Here is an 18,670-nt window from a genome sequence, read left to right as displayed (position 1 = left end):
TATGTAATTTTATTGTAATAAGTCGATCTCGCATTATTTATTTATCTAGTCTTCAAAATAATTTTTTATTAAGAAGTCTATAACTATTCAAGAACAATGCGCACACTTACCCGAATTTGAATTTTTTTCATTAACCATTTTTTCTTTCCAATTGTCAAAGTTTTATGTCTTATTACTTAATTTAATTATTAGTTCAATAAATGCTTCATCATATGCATGGGTTCTTTTGTCCTTATTTCTTTTTTTTTAATTTTTACACGAACCTAAATCCTTAAGTGCGCACACTTGACCCGAACGACTCTATAGTCTTCAGTCAACGACGGACTCTACGAGAAGACGCCGAACTAACATCCAATTGATACCTCGTGATCCTCATTTCAATTTATTCTTTAACTTGTCAATAGAATTCTATAACGTAGATTTGTTTTTTACTCAATGCAATCTAGTCAAATTTTCTTCTAAAACTATAAGTCGAAAGTTGAGAAATTTAGAAATTTTATAACAATGAAAAGTGAAAAACCATCTACGGAAACGAAATATGTGTAAAGAAAACTGCGGAATTGACTTTAACAGCGATAAACAAAAACAAAAGTCAAGTAAAACAAAAAAAAAAGAAGAAGAAAAAACATTGTTGTTCGAAGAAAAAGACTAGTTATAGAAGCATTGTCGTTAAAATCATTTTCCAATGAGCATTCTATGTTTAAAAGACGTATCTTAATTTTGTGAATGAATGGATGAATGAATCAATGATTTAAAATAACTAATATTTACAATTTTATTTATACAATTATACACCTCTGATATATTTATTTGCTAAACAAAGAGAAGGTGTTCATACAAAAGAATAATTCACTTGAAATTTCGATAATAAGAAGCGTAACGAATGAAAGTGTCTTTGATGTTGATATGTATGCCTCTGCTGTTCAATTGTGCAAAATTATAACTTATAATAATTTGTCACATTTACTCTTGATATTAATAAAAATAGACGCTTCATTAAATATCCACAAATTCTTAAAATAAATTGTCACAACTGAAATCAATACTTTTTTTACATCACCCAAGGTTAGGAAAAGTTGAAAGAATTGAATAATAAGTAGCGAAGCAGAAGTGTTTCGCTAATTTGTTACTAGTTTTGCGAAAATTGGTATTTCAAACTAGATGATAATGAGCTGGCAATAAATCTATTGATATAATTCCTATTTCACTCGTAGATCAATCCGGGAAATTTCGACCCTTGCATGAAGATGTGTGGAGTATGTATTACAGTATATCTTATGAACTGCCAATGAGTGTGGAACTTAACCTTTTACTTTTGACCTTCAAAGTTGATGACTTCACTAGAAGGATCCTCCTAGACATGCTGTGGTTAAGAATCTAAACCATAAAAAACTTTTTCCAAAAAGTTGTTCCTGACATCTTGTTCCATCGATGAGCAAAGTAATCATAAAGTCATCTAATAATTCATAAAAACCAGTAAAGAGGTTGGACCGACGTTGTTACTCTTGCGGTTGGGTCTCTTCATGTCTGGCAGGTGTTTCACCTTTGATCACGGTTTCTCTTTCACGTTTCCAAACATCGGCGTATATCTCGGTGTACGGATTGCCCAAGTCAAGGTAATACTACAAAAGATTTTTATCATGAGCACTGTGCTAAGTCCTGGATTTTTTGAGCTATCAATGCAGTCTCCAATCATGCCTCACAAAGCTAATACGTTGTCCTGACAAATTTGCATTTTGTACGATCCAAGAAAAACAAAAACGAAAAAAATCACATCTGTGGCGACCACATGCGACAGAGGTGAAACTTCTAAAATTTATATGAGTGATTTCAACCACCCAAATACAGTTATTTGGAAAGCGAATTTCTTGAATCACACATCTTCATCTTTTGAATTTTTAAACCTATCCGAAAACCACCTACATACATTTTTTCAACAAGAAAAAGAATATTCTTTTTTAGAAATGAAACATGTTTACCCAAGATTCAGAGTTTAAGGATGTTCAATTATGTTTCTTACAATTGTTCTTCCCATTTTTTATATCGTTTTTTATATTTTCGTACCTATTCAAAACCTTTTATAGTACGTACCACATCTCCGATTTGATAACTGATTTTTTCAAATTCTTTCTCCAGTTCTAAGACACATCCACAATTTTTTCCGAATTTTTTTTTCCGCTGCCCAAATTCTGCCCACCATTTTGATACGATTGAAATATTGAAAATATGATTTAAAACAATTGAATAAAGCATTTTCCCACTCTGAATCTTGGATGAAAATGTTTCGTTTCTAAAACGAGATGTTTTTTTTCTTGCTTAAAAAATATCAGATTCTATGTCTTTGAGATAGGTTCGAAAATTCATAAGGTAAAAATGTGGGATTCAAAAAATTTCAAATTTTTTGCGAAGGTTTTCAGGGATTGTCCTGACATGGGAAAAATCCTTGCCGAAATTGAAAAATGTAATGGTCAAACGTTTTAGGCCAAAAAAGAATATGAGCGTAACATATTTTTAATAAAAATATATCTATAAAATTATAATATATTTATAATACACATAACAATTTTGCAATGAACCCCCGAAATCCTTATGAAAAAGGCTTAAACCATTCAATTCAGAACCTAATAACCTGATCAAAAATATATCACAGAAATGTCGTACTCGCTATGTTCAGGCGTAAAGAAATGAGGCATGAAAATCCGTACATAAAGAAAACCGCAGATAGGAACTCGCACGAAGATCCACACAAAGAGAAGACTGATGATAGGAAATCCTATATATAGCGTGCTCTATCTCATTCTCTCTTTCGATCTCCATAACTGTACCAGCCACTCTTTTTCATGTTTAATAACATTTTATCCTTATCCCCACTAGAAAAGTTTCACTTAAAAAATATCTCTCTTACCAATTTCACATGCTCGTCCACCATATCAGAAATTTTCCAGGCGAGCGATTCGAATGAGGGTCGTTCCGATGGCTCCTCTTTCCAGCAATGTAACATTATATCGTACCTGAAATGGTAGCCAGAAATTTTCACATTGTTAGGAACTGTGTAACGAAAGAAAAAGAATTAGCACACTCACAAAATCTGCGGTGCGTATTTCGGTCGCTCCATACGATAACCTTCGATCAGAGTTTGACACATATATTCGGGTCTTATCCCATGATACGGCGTATCAGCAAGTGAGAAAAGCTCCCACAGAACGACTCCGTACGACCAAACATCCGATTTCGTTGAAAATACTCGATCCCTGAGCGACTCGATGGCCATCCACTTCACCGGAAGCGGACCACGCTCGTTGTTCGTAAAGTTCTCTTCCTCGCGGAGGGACTTTGACAGTCCAAAGTCACAGATTTTCACAACATTGTTATCAGAGAGTAGAATGTTTCTTGCCGCCAAGTCTCCGTGGAGAACCTGAAACAGGATTAACGAATGCCGTAAATGATTGGCCAAGTAAACGCGTCCTGCAAAGTTTCTTGTTGTTAGACGGTGCGAAACATTTCCACACACTTATTTGTGCCGAGATGATCCTGCGTAGAAATCTTCACTCACCTTCTTGGCACTGAGATACTGCATGCCACGTGAAATTTGCCAAGCCCAAAAGACCAAGTCTCGCGTTCGCAACGGATCTGTCTCTATGCCTCTGTAATCGCCTGGGTATTTGAAAGGCACGCGTGGTTCGGTGGCTTCAGCACCAGTGACAACGAGGTCTGTTGTCATACTTGTACTAGTGACATTAGTGCCATCACCGCAGTCTTCTGCTTCTGGATTTTCGTCACCCTCTGAGCCTGATTGTCCACTGTAAGAAAATTGAGAGACCAGTGAAAAGGTTCAGATGAACGCAGTCATCTTTCAGTATTGCCGGGCACGAGTGTTGATCATTATTGCATCCCACGTGGCTGTTACATCCTGTAAATACCTACAAGACGGCTTAGGAAATACGAACAAGCAATCAATCGAGCTATAAGCATTTGGTCAAAAGGTTAAGAATAGCTTGAAGTCAGTGCAAAGGGTAATATCCTGCATGTTTTCACCGTGTTTCTCCGTGTTTTCGAATCGACTGAATCGACTTACTCTTGATCGTTGGTATCGATTGCATCTTCAGAAGGATTTTGATCACGAATTTCCGCAGTGTCAGTATCCAATTGATTCACAAAATCGCGCCGATGGCGCCACAGGTAGTCATGCAAGTTACCAAATCGACAAAATTCTACGATGACGAAAAGTTGCCCTGTTGGTATATTCATCAAAACATGATTGGAATGAGTGTCACATCAACCGAGCATTGGATTTTAATTTTATTCTCTACATTTATCCAGACAACTTACCGTACTCTATATTTTTCGTACAAGCGCCAAGAAGACTAACAAGATTCAGATGTTCGCCGAGGTAGCAAAGAATCCTGAGTTCCCGAAGAAGGGCCGTCATACAATCCAGACTGGCTGTGGCCCGGACCGTCTTCACAGCAACTGTTGTGACGGCTTCGCGACTGCGAATGGTTTTCGCCTGTCCTTTTCTCACCACTCCGAATGCCCCACTTCCCAACACGTCGCCTGATGGATGAAATAAATGTACAAATAGTCACCGTGTATCATCGAGGAAACATCGAGGAAACTTAGCAAACAACAACGTATCCGGGGATACATCGCGTTGGTAATATGCGACTGGACCTAATTCAGTTGTCGTTCTTTCCGAGCCATTGGTCTAGGATTTCATGTTTCTAATACTTTTTTTTAATCTACTCTATAAGTTATGAGCCACTGTTTAGTGTGCCAATCTGAACCTCCAGTGTTTCACGGGGGATGACAAGAAAGTCTACTAATACAAGTAAATAGACTTGAGACTTAGAGAAATTGTTCAATCACTGAATTTGTAACGTCTGAACGGCATTGCACTATGTACGTAGCATTTATTGGAGTGAGAAGTCTTCTGTACCGAGGATAAGGAGACTTCGAGGAAACTCGTATTTCTTCAGGTAAGGCAGTAGCTCAGCTTGATCGCTGACGGCCACGTCTGGACTCAGAATCGTTGCATCCCCATTGTTGAAGTATTCGAGTCTGGCTTTGATCAATTTCCGTTTCAATGACTGGAAAAAAAAAACCACAAGTCAGCTAATTCGTTGATGTGAAAGTCAAGGTCGATTTATTCGAGTACCTTTTGCCGAAGTTTCCAAACAGTGAGCGCGCTCATACAGATAAGGAGTATTAGCGCCGATGCAATCACCCATATTCCAATATGAATCCAATAGCTGTCGGAAGTACCTATGGTGATTTCAAATTTACCAAAATGACTAATAGACATTTTTTCCAGAGCGCAGAGTGGAGGAAGCGTGTTCAAAAGTCGCAATACGTAACCAGATCTGGCAGTCTTCTAAATTGAAGTTTTAATTGAAAAGTGAACTACTTTTACTCTTGTTTAGTTTGAATTCCAGTCATGGACTACTAATTATTGCACCAGGATGTGAGAGTATCTTGACGCAGGAGATAAGGGACAGGAAAAAACTGTTATGTTTATTTGTAACCGTTATCTCACGTTCAACGTCACAGTTAGTGTTCATTGTTCTGAGCATGACCAACAGATGTAAGGACATGTGACAACGTTTATCTGAAAGTACTTTTAGTATACCTACCTCGGATCATAGCTTTGATTGGAACGCTCCGATTACCACAATTCAATTTGTATTTCCCGCAGGCCGTCACGTGAAACTCATACTCAACATTCTGCAGCAGATTTTCAAACGAGAAAGAAAGTGTAGTCCCATTTACGTATACTGATTCAATCGTAACGTACTGCGCCGACAGCACTGGATGGTAGTAACCAATAACTGGACCCTTGTACGAATCATCGGGCTTATACCATCCGATGTTTATGGAATCGTTGGTCATTCCATTCAGAAATATGGTCGGTTGAATATATGGATCTAACTCATCTGTAGAAAATGTTGATGACAATCTTTGCTTTTTGTTAGATTGACGTTAGTCCATCTGGAGAACTTCACACAACTGTTTTGCCTTCTGTTTATCAAGATGATGTCATTTTCAGCGGATCTAATCTTTTTCGATAAAGTCTTCAATTTCAAAGACAAAATCTCGCGAAAGAAGACTATAGAGGATAAAATTGGCTTCAGGGAAAATCCTGTCTTGCATCAGAGCGCCCGATAATGATGAGATGATTTGCTACCAAACTCACATCCCGATTCACATAATTCTGTAAACATTGGCGATAAAGTTGTCCAGAAATACGTGTGAGAAACTAATTCTCACCAGGTTGAGACGATCGAAGTATCTATACAAACCTTCGAGTTTGATATACACATCCTTTAATATGGTTCCCGTGTACGCATGTCGACATGCGTCAACAGAACAAGCTTGCACTTGAACATCGTATTTCATCTCTGCACTAAGTCCCTTGAAAATGTGGCTCAACTTTCTTATTTGTGATACAAATTGTTTCTCGTTCTGTAGTCCCCCTTGAAGTGATGCATTGTAAAAGCTAATGTAACCTTCCAATTCTGGCGGTGGTGCGGTCCATTCGATCGCTATTGAACTACCAGTCATTCTTAAAATTGAAACAGTTGGTTCGTATTTGATATCTGTTGAGGAAAAATAGTTTTGCAAGAATTGTTCGACCATCCGACATAACCGAGCATACCATACATTGAATTTGTGGGAAGGAATTATCCGACGCGTCTTAAAAATATCATGTAGTAGAAATTGACGTCATATCGAAATAAAATGATTTACCCTGAAACTTGTGTACCTTCTTTCAACGTTGTAACCCATTTATATTGAATCGTGTAGTACTTAAAGTGGAAATGAAAACTGATTAGGCTTCTTATTAGGTAAGTAGTATTTCGTTTCAATCCGTTTAGAATAAGGTCACTGGGTACGATGTCTGACCGTGATCCCACTTTTTGCCACTGGCCCGTACCCTTTTCCTGATACGTAATATCTAACGTATATGTAATACGATTCAAGACTATATCTGGAGTGATAAAATCCACCTCATAAATTTGCAGGCAAATGCGATCCGAACCGACAGCTCGGATACTTTTGTAATTTTCGTCCACTTTATAGGTCTTAATAAGTGATCTGGTACAAAGAGGGAATCCTGGGGTAGTCTTAGGAATCTGGCATGGCACACCGCATTGGTATATCATGTCATTGTCTTCGGATGTCACGTTTGCGATATCAAGTATCCAGATGGCGGTTTCATTGATACGTAAATGGCTTGAAACATTCAGCTTGTTCCAGACCGAACTGCTGTAGGATCTTTGTAGCCATATGAAATCCGGCATCGAATTGCTCATTTGGTCACAAGGTACGGTTGCTGGTTGATTCTCTTCTACGTAAACCTTGTAATCTAATGTACCGCCGTACTTGCTCCGCGTCTCTATTTCTTCTGTATCAAACATAAGTTTACGGTACATGATTACTAGAAAGAGTACAATTTCGAAAATTTTCAGGTGAGTTGAAAAATTAACGACGGAGCCAGGAATCGAACATGGTATCTAGAGATGCTTTACCGGAGACTTACTCCACTAGACCTACTAGCCGCCCTGACTACAGTGTCATTAATTTATCTCATCACCTGTATTCGAAATTCGCGACGAATTTCAAATATGTAAATAGGCACATGATTACGTTATGAATTGAATATATAGGGTTTTAACGTTGACGCGAGGGAACTTGGAAAGCATGATCATTGATTCATTGGTATATGCTTCGCAGCTTTCCGTATATGAGGAATGAGTATTATTATATCACACCGGAAGATATCGGTCGACCGATAAAATTGCCACGACAATTTGCAGTACGTATCATCTATGTTCCCACAGCCAAATAATATGTTCAGATTATCACATGTTTCAAAAGTTGGATTAGAGAAGAAGACAAAGTTTCGACTGAATTCATTTGTTCCTCGATTATATTTGCGAAATGATGATTAATCCGGAATGAATCATTGCAATTTATAACTCACCTCTGGAACGTCCTATGCCGTAGACAGTGATAACCAAAGAGGCAAACAACATCAAACGTCCAATCGACACAAGGGTTGAATTGTTTCGATCCATGGTGCTGATTAACACCCTCCCCGTATGCCGGATACAATACTTATCCAATTTTTCCTCAAAGTAACACATCACCTACCATAACATGATCTCCACAATTCACAACGATATGTGCAAATCGTACAGTTTTTGAAACTCAGAACTCGCAGACACCGAGCTTGCTTTTTCTCATCAGTTATAAACGCAACGCAAAAGATTCTGCCATCTCGACCTCAACACTGGCAGAGTAGAGTACAAACTGTCATTACACTTGTACTCGTAAGTGGAAACAATCCAAACCGCACACTGTGACGGGAGAAATACTGAAGGATGTGGAACTCGTAAGACGCGCAGGAAGTATGGTGATCATATGCGTTGTGGTTTTCCATTTGTTTTACAACGACGTATGCGCTATGGTCGGGATCACTATCCTTCTTCTTGCGTATGGATCGTTAGGTAGCGATTGAGTATGATTAACTCTCGAGCAAAAGCTTAGAAAAGCATCGCAAAGCAACCGCACAAAGCGAATGTGGTGAAAAAATATGGTTCTATTACAAAATAGTAGCACGCAATAGTTGAGAGGAACTGCCAGCTGCCAGAAAAAACGACAACAAATCTGATGAGGGTCAGGGCGAAGGCTCGATTTTTCAAAGTGGTGACTATTTTTCTCGGCCATATTCTACGCTGCTTTCTATGGCTGGCTAGGGGAAGTCGTGAGTCTGGGTTGGCCGGTGTCTTTGAACTTGAAACCAGTGAAACCGTGTTGAATTCAATGATAAACGTGTTTTTTTCTATCGTCCAATGAACATCAGTTTTTGAGAAATTATGTACGTCAGAGCGTCTGTCTTCCAGTTTGTCTGAAACTTTTCCCCACGTGGAAATGTTCAATCAGCCACGCATAATGTATCGCAAGAAATAATGCAACGTCAGTGCATTGCATGCGGTTTAAATACTGTGCCAAGTGCATCACTCGGTAATTCTTTGCAATCATATTTTGCAGCTTACTACGCACTTCTTGTTTTATTACGTATTTTCTCCACTTACGAAGTAGAGTTGAATATTCTACTTGATCGAATTTTGAATTAAAAATTGTGCTTATTAAAAAAACTACATAAAACAATAGTTCGTATTATTTTATTTTGCAAAATCTTTATTTAAACGTGTCCGTAAGACACACTTATTTCTTGTACGTAGCAAACTGTATTCAGACAAATTGATTTGAGACAGAAGAAGTAAACTCTTTGTGATATTTTAATAAGCTAATCGGAAAGATGATTCAAGAAATTCATTGATCAGCGATCGGCTTAATAATGTGAAGGATTCTTCTTACGTCACAATTACAAGCAATTTTTACGATAATGACCGGTGCAATAAAACTAAGAGACGAATAAAAATTTCAGGATACTATCTTGCATGATAATATGTATTTCACTTTCAGTTTCCGACAGCTTTTTGTTTCGTCAATCTTACACGGAAAGTGATTGGAACTGGAACCGTCGCTGATTTTCCTCGACCGTTGATTATCCGATGCGGTCAATTTCACAGAACGTAACGTGCTACTCGACAACAGATTCCTTTATTAAAATCAAAGACTTTTCTCCGCAAAGACTACATTAATACGAAGTGATACGTCAAAAGGTCGTCGAATGTCATCGTTTGACGATTTCAATTTTCTCACACTTTCGAAGCAATATTTCGTAGGTGAAAAAAATGAACCCCCTCGGCTGATCATTGCTACCCAGATCACAAGTCGTTATCAATGACTCATACCGCAGAGGGTAAAATGTCGATAATTTTTGGCGATTTGACAACCTTATCCGAAAAGCTCTGGGATCTGTTGCCGACAGGCAAAGCGCTGGCTGGTAATTCTGAGGATTCGTTAGCGTTTGTCGATAAAAAAGACGTCCACGAGTAGCGGAGCAATTTTCATTCTGACAAGAATTCCATTAGTTGCCGTAAACATGAAGCCAATTCACAGCTTCAAAACGAGAGACGATATAATCGAAGCTTAAATAGTTTGTAACATGTTCAGATACTCAGCTGATGATATGAGTGAATAGTATGGAGGGTAGAGGGAAGGAGGACTATTTTTAGTGTGTAGAAGTGTCCGTAAAGTAGAGGAAAATCAAGATGGCGCTGCTGCAGCAAAAGTTCCACAAAGCGCCAATCAGATTGTTTCCCTTATTGCTTGTAGCGCCATTCTGGCGACTTGTTGAACTGCTATTTCCAGCTTTTTGGTGGACACTTTTTCAGTTGAGAACCCATGTCGATAGCAGTATAAAAGAACGCGACATCTCAAATTGTGCCAGAAGATCGTGACATCTCAAATAATGAAAAGACAACGTGACATCTCGACTGAAATCAAATTTTTCATTGATATGACACTGGAAATGCGGGCGTAAGAATTATGCGAAGCATTTTTTTGCTAATAGATTCAATAATTGTTTCAACCATTTTCTCATTCATTTAGCCTTCGTAAACAAGGCTTTAACGTCAATTTATTGTTGCACAAGCATTAAATTTTCGCAACAGTTACAACAAAATATAGTAACAGCGATCGTAATGAGAAAGAATAGTAACGGATACTAGATTTTCCGGTAACAGCTAGAAAACTAATTTTCATTTTCCACCTAGAACTGTATTTTCCGACTTTGGTAAAAAATGAAAATAGTTAAGGACTGAGCGGTACCCGGAACGAAAAATTTTTCTCGCAATTAGTGTGAAATCGATTTCATTCTGAAGGTTAAATACATGAGAAAATGATTAGAACAATTGTTGAATCTGTTGTAAAAAAAAAAATTCTTTGTATGATTCATGCAGCCAAAAATCCAGTGCCGTATCAATGAACAATTTGACCTCGGTCGAGATGTCACCTTCTTCTTTCACAATTTGAGATGCCACGTCTTTCCATACCGCCGTCGGTATGAGATACTTATCCTCACCTCTATCCTCCATAGCAGATAGCAAGCTGATCGCCTCAACGTCAACAACGCCAAGAGCGACCGGCCAAAGCCGCGGAGAAGAGATAATCCTTTGTCATCCGAACAAGATACGCGACGTCAAGAGCAGCAACGATCTTGCCTATAAATATGATACGAGGACCGCGATCACTCGCTAACGGATTCGTGGCAAAGCGCTGGACCGACTAATTACGCGTCATTTTTTTTTACTCGGCACCAAGCCAAAGCGGCAGGTTATCATTTCGATTACGTTATAGCAGAGCGGATGCGAAGCAAAGGCGATCAACCGATTTACTTGGTTGATGGAGCAGTCCTTAATCGGAGACTGTTTTCAAATTTAGATTGAATTTCACGTTAGATAAATTTCTAACGAAATAAGCGCTTCGAGTTGTTCGCTTATTAAATTACCGTACGATCCGTTTAGAGACATCGTCGTGAGTTAAAACATCGAGGAAAGCATGGAAATCGAAGAATTGAAAGCCGTATACTTGAGGATAGTTTGAATATTAGGATGGTCCTTGAAAAGGTCATTTTTTGATTTCGATCAAGCCACTCCTCAAAGCGGTTCTAAATAAATGAAAAATAATTTGAGTAAGACCTGAGCACTGTAACTCAACTGGAAAGGGTGGCGGTATATAGACATGAATCTATGTTCAGTTTCGAATTTGGGTAGAAGCCACTAGTTATCACTGACGATGAAAAACAGCTGTGAAAAATGAAACATCATCTCAGCATTTGAACAGTACTTCCCTTGAAATGAATAAAAAATCATAACTTTGGACGTTGATGTCCTGAAACAATTCAAAACTTTGCAGAAATACTCTTTGAGCATGGAAGATGAAAAAACTGACGTACAATTTTCAATTCCAAATTAATCTATCACCTGATAAACCATTTTATTCACAGACCGACGATAAAATAATCCTATTTTTCTCAATGTTCGAAGAGTTATTCACCCAAGCTTTCAATTATTTCAGGAGCATCGACGTGCAAAGCAATGATTTTTTCTCCATTTCCTGTTACAATGGAAGTACTGTTCAAACAGTTGATGTAACACTTCGTTGTTCACAGCAATCCTTCATTCTCAGTGATAACCAACGATTTCTACCCGAATTTGAAACTAAAAATGGATTTATGCTTCCGGCACCCCTTCTGGTTTAAATCTGGGGGGTGGCTCGGCCGAAATTGAAAAATGACCTTTTCAAGCACCACCCTATCAATTAAATAAATCCTGAATCAGCCATTGTATAATTTATTTTATGTTTACTGCTTACTTCTATTTTATTTTCATAAAATCATCGATATTTGTAAGTCCAGAGAGGTTCCATTATTTTTTTTTTGTTATCTTCCGATGAGATGCAATATTCTCGACTAAACAAAGTATTCCATGAAATTTCTTGCTTATATGACATATCTTTTGTATTCCACACCAACGTCGTTTATCATCGTAAATCAGAATAATAGTCGACCGTGTCCGAAATTGTTGGTTGAGGATATCAAGTCTGGTGGACTGCAACCACGGAATTTACTCTCTGCTCTGGAGGCCAGGAAATATCATTACCAATAAAATAGGCACGGCAGGCTCGGCGTTCCATCTCCAAGCTCCGTGAAGAGAAATTTGGCTCTGGTAGCACTCGCTATTCGAGTCTGTGATTTGAGCAGAATGCAGCTCTGACAGAGAATGTAACTCTGACGGTGAAGGCTGCCCGACTTCGTGAAACTAGATAACTGGGGTTATTTTCATTGGCATTTGGCAGAGTTAATTTTTTCTTCCTCATAAAGAGAAGTTTCTTCATTTTCACTCATATTTCAATTTTCACGACGAAACAACCTGCAATAACGTGTTTCGAAACGTTTCGGCGGCTCCGTTAAAACCGCAAACGTTACGAGTTACCGGAACTTTTTTTCTACGCGGGATGTTTTTTTCTCACACCATCGATCACGAGACGCTAACGATTTCAAAACATGTTCAGACGTCGAAGAAATTACAATAGAAAAATATGAGCGTTTCATCGCGTCAGTACATTCGAGAGCTACAATGATGTTTCTACAGTGAAAAAGTTGAACATGTATGAAATTGTGAACAAAAGCTCAAGTATCGATGCTTCAAAATTATGAGAGAATAATATTTTCTATAAATACGCTTGAACAAATTTTTCTTTAGCAGCCTATTAAATACTGCCATTTGTTAATCAGAATCAATATATCCGTGCAATGTTTCGAGTATTCGACGATGCTATTTTTCGTTAATCGAAAAAAAGTTTTTCAGCCAACTTGTGAACGATTACAATTTTCCGATTAAAATGAGCCATCGTAGAATGAAATCGAAAAAATTCCCTAAATCTTGGACGATTTCTGAGCGACTTAAAAGCAAGCATCAACATGTGAGCTTTTGTCACCAATTTTAGTACTCTTCATTTTTGAAATTTCGATGTACCGTGTTTGTAACTTTCGAATATGATCTCGTCGTTATGCCAACAAACAGCATCGATTTCGAACCCATTTTGCTGTTCGAGAAGATACTATAGTCAGTAATCACGAAACTAGTAAATTGTCACTTATTTCGACTGCAATCGAAGCCTACGCAACAGTAATGAAAAAAATGCCGCAGTCGGGACAATTTTATTTGCAATGCCGAAGAAAACTGTCCAAAAACTTTTTGGTTGTATGCAAAAATAACTCGAGAAAATGTATTCCTGCAGTTAGTGGTAACTACATTATAGGTATGCATTTATATTGCCCTTATTGTTCCGTGAAACGATACTTTTTTGGATTTTGACATTCGTTATTGCTTGTAGAATTTCGCTGACTGCGGTATCGTCGAGTCAGTAATGCGTAAGCTTTGATAAAATAAAATTAATGTTGAAATAAGTGACATTCAACGCGGTCGGTAAATACACTGAGAGAAATTTTTAGTTCCGATTACCGTTCAGTCCTCAATTATTTTCATCTTTTACCACAATCGAAAAATATAATTATCGGTACAAAATGAAAATTAGTTTTCCAGCTGTTACCGGAAAGTCTAGTATCCGTTACTATTCTTTCTCATTTCGATCACTGTTACTATATTTTCTTGTATAACTGTTGCGCAAATTTAATGCTTGTGCAACAATAAATTGACGTTGAAGCCTTATTTAACTAAAAAAGTAGAGTAAACCTCATAAACTGATTTTGCGTTCCAATTACCAAAAAAGGATCGACAATAGCGCAAAATGGTTACGCGTACCTCGTTTTTCGTAATTCCAACAATATCCAAACAGTTTTTTTAACGATACCTGTTTTACTAAATTTTTCTAGTTGCAAGTGAAATTTTTCTCAGTTCACCGACTACAACATCCTCTTAACAGCATCTGTGCTTCGGTTGAAAAAAATTCGAAAAAACCCGCACGAATCTCCGAGGGTGTTTCCAAATCCCCGTGGAGGTCCTGACTTTTGACAAAATGAAAACCATCCACGCTGTAGCGAATGCCTCATTCGTCCGACCGTGTCCGACATGGTCTGTCTGCTCCGAGCCTTGACTCAATCCAGTTCTCTTCCTGCGCTAAAGAAATCGCCGAAGTTATTTACTTGAAGAGGGTTTTCGGGGCGAAAAACCGCCAGGGCAGAACGCCCCTGCTTTTGTAAATTTTCGAACTTAAGGTTATGTGGTATTCCTACCATTACCGACCGAGCAAACTCGTCCTTTTTCTTCCTATATCAGATGAACCAACGAACGGAAAGGCGTCAAATTTCTACGGTACATCGCTCTTTTGTTGCAGAATTCACGAAATTACTCATATCCCGAAAATTATCAACAAAATGTGTGGTTTTTTGACACGTGTGAAAATGGATGGCTGAAATACTTTGCGCAATTGCGGAAGGAATGAGGCGTAAAATTAGCGTATCATAAGACGGTTTTCATGCAATATCGAGGTAACTAGACCGGAACTAGGAATCACAATAAATTCGTAAATAAAAGATGCTCTTATTATCAGTTGGGCGCACGGCCAACCAAGGAACGCAAAGAACTCGAAAAATTATTCTGTCTACCTATTTCAACAGATCGATGGAAAAATGAATAGCATATGGCGCAAAATCACGAAGAAGATCGAGAATTCCGAGTTCGAATTTGGACGAAGATATTTTCAAAGTTATCTTCTTAAAAATTTGCTCGGATCATTGGCTAGATGGGTTAGTTATAAATATTTAAAAAGAGCACGTTTAATATTTAGATTTATGTTAATTAGGTGTTCTTTATGGAAAACATGTCATGAGATACCGTCATTCCTTTTTTCCTTCAATTATAGTAGTCATATATCAGAAGTATGTCTTAAATATTCGAAAATGAAAATCGTGTCAACTATTGAGTGTATAAAGTTACGGATATCCGTCATAACAGTTCTTATTAAAACAAAATTAAATACTTTTGACAATTACTTTTATGTACAATGAAATGATCATATAATTGTAATTTTTGTAATAAATGCCTGAATATAAATCAAAATATCTATTAAACTTCAACTATACTCAACTCTCAACAAAGTTCTACAAACCAAATCAACTTTTCCACTTATCAAGTAGATACTTACAACAAGTTCTCATATTTTATAGTATTATTATTGTAGTACAAATAACGTTTCAATGCTGTAATTTTACTTCCAATTTTCTAAAAAAATCAATAAAATAGCGGTATCGAGAAAACATAATTTTGACTTTAGAGTGGTTGAAAATACAAAAAAAAAATCATTTCAGTCAAACTTGGCCAACATTTTTATTGTTTTTTTTAATTTTTTGCAAACAAACGATTGTTCTTTGTAGAAAAAGAATGAATAAACATAAAAACAAATAATTTGATCACGGGGGAAACATTTTCAATAGAATTTTGCGTGATGTTCCTCGAATTAGAGACCGCGGTCCGAATGTCCAGGCTATGGTATGACATTCGTGCCTGATATCGTACTTCATATTAAACACACAGCGCTAACCGCAAGGCATACTCATCATACCTCCATGTTTACTGAGCAATGTGTAGTGTATGTACGGTCCAAATTTCGTCTACAAAAATGTCTTATTGTGTATATTATGTACAGTCATATATACCCGATTCTCATGAATTAAGTATGACCACGCGGTATTCATTGTCGTAATAATGTGAATACATGGTTGCTGGCAACCTCCTACAAACTATATACATTATATACAATACGCGATTATGATATACCATTGTAAATTTTCGTGAGACCGAAAATCCCAATTTCAATAGGAATAGATTATACGTTATATATAGGCTGTATGCTCTATGAAGCTCGAGACGTCTAGAGGATCTAAAATTCATCGGACCGATTAACTACTGGCTTTGTTGACGAAATTCTGACAAATCTGAGATTTGGAGTTTTGACGAACGAGTCAACGGTTACACGATCAGGGTGACATTTGCAATCAGTATTGTCCTTCGACGATTCATTCCACGGTGGTTTTTCAATTTTAGTCTCGTTTCTTTGGTTGCAAAAAAAATTTTTGCAACCCATCTTTCGCAAACAAATTAACCGACTAATTTTTATAATTTTTTGGGTTCGCAAACGACGAAGTTATTCTCTCGCAGTCGAAGAAAAAAGCCATTGAAAATGAAGATAAAAATTTAGATTCCGGCAGGAAGATTTAGCGAATATGTATCACACGTTATGGTTGATCGATTTATTGAAAATTGCATGAATGCTAACGGAATCTGTACTCTTTTGATAACAAGGTATTTACGGTACCGATGCTATTCAGTTTCTTTGTAATCGATGAACACGTTTCGACCGTTTTTATGTTCCTCTTTTTTTCTTTACTCCGAATCGAACAAGGATCAAGAATTTCTTTCATCTTCATAACGGCCCGTGCGATTCGGTAATAACAAAGAAAGATGAAAGAGAATTTTTCTTTTTTTCTTAAAAAATAAACGAAACTTCCGAACCCCGCAGAGCTGTGCGAAAGTATGTAAGAGAAAAAAATAAATGAAGAATAGAAACCGCATTAATCGCATAGGAATAGCTGAACGTGAAATTCATACGTTTCTTAGATTATAAATAGATCGTTGTACGGCTTGAGATTTTGAGTTAGTTAAACGCCGGAATGTGCAGGAGCATGACGACGACGACGACCATGATGATGATGATGATGATGAGTTATAAAGAGAAGTAGAAACAACGTCTGATCTCGGAGCTCGTTTGTTCCTCATTTCTCGCATATATCTATACTATGTATGTATACACAGGAGAAACCATTCTCTGGCACGTATCATACGAGGTACGCAAATAAACCAGCGAACCTAATAATAGACGTTTAACATTAACAAGCTTAGGTGAAAATTCGTTTTTTCAGCTCTTACCTAAAATTTTACGTGCCATTGAGAAATCTGTCTATTACGTAACTTGTTCTTATTCGTAATACATCGGAACTAATTCTTGTCCGGCTATTCGCAGTATCGCAGTTATACGCAGTCATTCGCAAACAATTTTTGCATTTCATTTTCCAACGTCGACGAAAGAAGGTGAGAGAGAAAAAAACGTCAATTCAGGAAAACGTTCGGACGTAATTCGAAACGATTATATATTTTTATATAACCCAAGCATGTTTTACGCCTTTTCCCGCGCGTGTTTTCCGTGCACAAAGTATTCGTTTCTATGACGTACGAGTAATTCTGCGAATGCGCATGCGCGGAGTATTGAAAAGACCACTTTTAAGCCCTAGAAGTTGAAAGTGGTCATTTCCGTACTGCGCGCATGCGCGTGCGAGTTTTTCTCATTGTTACACAATATACTATTCTGGCGCAGAATATTTAGAAGTCGATTCATAATTTGATATAAGAAAAAATTATTCTCTGCTGGATAATTTCAGGTGTAAGGAATATTCAATTCTTCATTATTTTTCTCGTGCCCAAATTAATCGTACGGACTGTCTAATTAGCGACGGAAATTAGTTGACTTATTATCGACGGAGTACATTTTATTTAAGGAGTTGCAAGTTTTTTTTTGCGCAATGAAACTAAGAATAAACACCAAATAAAAACGAGTCAACGAATTAACTATTACAACTTCAACTATTATTCCTTTTTTATTACAACTTTTGGCAAACGCAATTAAAATTTGATCCAAGCATTTTTAATTATATACTTCAATTTCTGTAAAAGAAAATAACGAAGGAGAACTTCGTCCGATAAAATCTTCGAGGGTTGTAAAAACGAGGATTCGAAAAACTGGTGGTTTTTCAGTGTTTCCGATATTCCGGTAGTCCAAAAAGTCGTAAATCTTTCGCGAATCGTGTTCAACTGCGAACAGCTGCAGAAGAATCGATCCTTGCGATAATTGAGTTTACCTTCTTTTGTCACGAAGCGAAAATTCGAAGCCTTCGAATGACGTTTTTTTACCTCGTTTCCCGTCCCGTCCTTTCACCGCAACGAAGCACCGAACACAACGAACGTTTCTTCACACCCCCCTTGAAGGGGGAAAACTTTCCGTAGACGACGACGACGTCGTTCTTCGGTCTTATTGGCCGAGATATTCGTATATTGCTGATATCGCACGTGATTATCCCTGCGCTTTGACGAGACTCGAGACGCCGAGAGACGAGCCGCGCGGATTTAACCCCCGTTCAGTGCCTCAATCCGCTAAACCCGGCTCTTTCAGTTATGCCCGCGCA

The 18,670-nt window shown here is 37.6% G+C and overlaps 1 protein-coding gene across 3 annotated transcripts; it reads right to left on the bottom strand.

Annotated features, from left to right (window-relative positions):
• Positions 1–750: 750 nt before the first annotated feature.
• LOC124219295 (vascular endothelial growth factor receptor 1-like) lies at positions 751–8,332 on the bottom strand. Of its 3 annotated transcripts, XM_046626645.2 has the most exons (12): positions 7,982–8,332; positions 6,761–7,402; positions 6,297–6,593; positions 5,631–5,930; positions 5,156–5,262; positions 4,937–5,087; positions 4,330–4,554; positions 4,076–4,232; positions 3,554–3,800; positions 3,084–3,415; positions 2,906–3,011; positions 751–1,622 (listed from the first exon to the last, which is right to left on the bottom strand). In XM_046626645.2, the coding sequence occupies exons 1-12, from the start codon at positions 8,142–8,144 to the stop codon at positions 1,500–1,502; spliced, it is 2,850 nt and encodes a 949-aa protein (XP_046482601.1). In that variant the 5' UTR covers positions 8,145–8,332; the 3' UTR covers positions 751–1,499. The 3 variants fall into 3 exon arrangements, with proteins under 3 accessions (XP_046482601.1, XP_068992416.1, XP_046482604.1); XM_069136315.1 differs by lacking the exon at positions 7,982–8,332 and having other exon boundaries at positions 6,297–6,559; positions 6,761–6,872; XM_046626648.2 differs by lacking the exon at positions 7,982–8,332 and having other exon boundaries at positions 6,745–6,826.
• Positions 8,333–18,670: the final 10,338 nt, after the last annotated feature.

The sequence above is a fragment of the Neodiprion pinetum genome, chromosome 5, assembly GCF_021155775.2.
Source record: "Neodiprion pinetum isolate iyNeoPine1 chromosome 5, iyNeoPine1.2, whole genome shotgun sequence".
NCBI lineage: Eukaryota > Metazoa > Arthropoda > Insecta > Hymenoptera > Diprionidae > Neodiprion > Neodiprion pinetum.
Note: the sequence above shows the minus strand (reverse complement) of the source record. Positions and strands in the feature narration are given on the sequence as shown.

Excerpts from the sequence above, each read along its gene's own strand:
- LOC124219295 (XM_046626645.2), bottom strand. The coding sequence starts at position 8,144 with ATGTGTTACTTTGAGGAAAAATTGGATAAGTATTGTATCCGGCATACG. Across the intron at positions 3,801-4,075 it reads ATCGATACCAACGATCAAGA|TGGACAATCAGGCTCAGAGG; the intron begins GTAAGTCGATTC and ends ATTTTCTTACAG. Across the intron at positions 3,416-3,553 it reads AGTATCTCAGTGCCAAGAAG|GTTCTCCACGGAGACTTGGC; the intron begins GTGAGTGAAGAT and ends ATCCTGTTTCAG.